Below are 2500 nucleotides of genomic sequence, written 5' to 3' on the forward strand. Positions count from 1 at the left end.
CAGCTCAAGGCTATTTCAGTCGAGTGGAAACACGGCCCGTCTGTCTGAATGTTCACTTGCACTCTTAAAAATAAAGGTTCATTTCATCAGCAATATTTTTTTTTAGTCTTAGTCCTGTCAAATGTGCTTTTTAGTTTTTATAAGATGTAGTAGGGATGCACTGAATAAAAATGTTGGCCGATATCGATAATTCTTTATATTTGAAAGCCGATAACCGATATATTGGCCGATAAATCCAAATTTTTATTAGTTTTAAATTAGTTTTAAAATAGTTTTTAGAACCTGATTACAAAAACAAGTCGATGTTCCAAACACACAATTATAAAGTTCTTATTAGGGCTGCACGATATTGAACTCATTAAATAATGCGATATTTGATATGCGATACGATAATGCTTAAAGTGTGTAAAATAAATAAATTATCTTTTACAAAATATTTAAAATTAAATGACCTGCATTACATTCACATTCTTTTTGTGACAAGAACACGTCCCTACAGCTTCTCTGCCAGTGAACATTAGTGTTTTACTGTATATAAGAAGTGTTACTGTAACATCAGTGGGGTTCAGGTTATCCTACATTAGGGTTATTAAACAACACAAACTGAATAATCAAATGTAAAAATAAAACACTTAGTTTTCACTGTATGAATGAAATATATCCTGATTCTTATTAAAGCTACAGAAGTTATTCAGCCGAGAGCAGCGAGTGAGTTTCTCTTCGTCTTTTGTTCATGACCGCAGTTATTGCAAGCCGTTGCCATATGCACATCCATATATATACACATCATTTCGATAATTTCGATATTGTGCAGGCCTATAATTGTATGTATCTGATATGACAGACTTGCACTTCTTTACTGTATTTTCCTTTTTTCAAGTGATTCTAATAATATTTCAAGCAATTCAAAACCATCATGTTGAACAGTCGCATCTGAAGGAAATAATACATAATTTATCGGCTTTAATATATCGGACAAATTTTCTTATATGGCCGATAACCATAATATTAAAAATGAACACATATATCGGCCGATACCGATATGATGACCAATATATCGTGCATTCCTAGTTTTCACTGTTTAATATGTTATGAGATAGAGCGGGTAAACAAAGGAAGTAAGCGGTGTACAAAACGGTATTATTGTTGAAGCCCGATGTCGATCGCTGAGCAGAAATACATCATCACGTTTCGCTGGGTCCCTCCTGAGCCTAAAGGTTGAGAGTGCCTGGACTTCGGTGTTGCTCCACTGTTTTCCATGTAAACTTTGTGTTTCGTATGGAATGCATTCAGCCAATCAGAGTACACTTACATCACACTGCATCAAATGCCCTTCTTTAAAGCATGATGCACTTAAATCTAGGTAAAGTTCACTAAAATCAAGCACATGTGGTAAGCACAACTGAGCTGATGAGAATTCTTGAAAATAGCATAAATATCGAGTCACTTATAAATGCGATTGGATCTTAAAACTAGACGAACATTTTTGTGAATTAAAACTAGAATATTTAACCTTATATTCAGCTTATTTAAACCTGAAAATAGATAAATTGTTAAAAACCCAATAAATTAATAATTTTAGTTAGATTTATGCTCATTTTGCTTGTTTTTTTTTTTTGTTTGTTTTTGCAGTGTGACAAAAACAATCATATTTGACCTTTCTAATGAAGATTCTTGAAATTATCATTTTTAGGGGTGGTATTATTATTTTTATTATTATTATTAAAATAAGTGCACAAAAACAGCTGTCATTCGTTTCTGGTAAAATCTTCCTCAAAATATGCTAAAATTCACACCGGATCCTTAATGATACCAATATTATGACCAGATAATGTTATATAGCAGAGGCTGGAACATTAACATGAAGACATTTATAATTATTAAAGCTGTTGAAAATGGCTTCATATTTTTGTGGAAACTGTGATGGTTTATTTTCCAGGATTCTTTGATGAATCGAAAGAACAGCATTTATTTGAAATTGAATCTTTGTAACTTTGTAACATTATAAATGTCACTTTTGATCCATTTGTTATTCTTTCTTACTCCACATTTTTGAATGTTAATGTCTCACAAAAATGTTTCTACATGTTTTCAATTGGTTTTCAACACTGATAATAATCATAAATGTTTCTTGATCCTCAAATCCTCATATTAGAGTGATTTGTGAAGGATCATGTGACACTGAAGACTGGAGTAATGATGCTGAACATTCAGCTTTGATCACAGGAATAAATTACACTTTATTATATATTCACATAGAGAACAGATGATTTACATTTTTCTGACCACATCTCCTCCAGAAGCTGCTTCATCTGTGGGTTATGAACTGTCATACTCGATCTGTCACACTGACTGACATCATGTTGAATAATCTGAGTTGTTCTGATGATTAAATCATGTGTTTTGTTGTTGTCCTGCAGGGAGATTCAGCTTCTACGACGACTACAACACAAGAACGTCATCCAGCTGGTGGATGTGCTGTACAACGAGGAGAAGCAGA

At 32.9% G+C, this 2500-nt stretch overlaps 1 protein-coding gene across 1 annotated transcript in view; it reads left to right on the forward strand.

Moving 5' to 3' along the window:
• The window catches only part of stk11 (serine/threonine kinase 11), a 35201-nt gene that overhangs the window by 12210 nt on the left and 20491 nt on the right, over positions 1-2500 (forward strand). Inside the window, exon 3 of the mRNA XM_082173402.1 lies at positions 2421-2500. This exon is cut by the window's right edge and continues 4 nt beyond it. Within this exon, the coding sequence (XP_082029528.1) occupies positions 2421-2500 (80 nt within the window). The remainder of the gene's footprint in view (positions 1-2420) is intronic.

Source organism: Leuciscus leuciscus (genome assembly GCF_965113295.1).
Source record: "Leuciscus leuciscus genome assembly, chromosome: 6".
In the NCBI taxonomy this organism is placed as follows: Eukaryota; Metazoa; Chordata; class Actinopteri; order Cypriniformes; family Leuciscidae; genus Leuciscus; species Leuciscus leuciscus.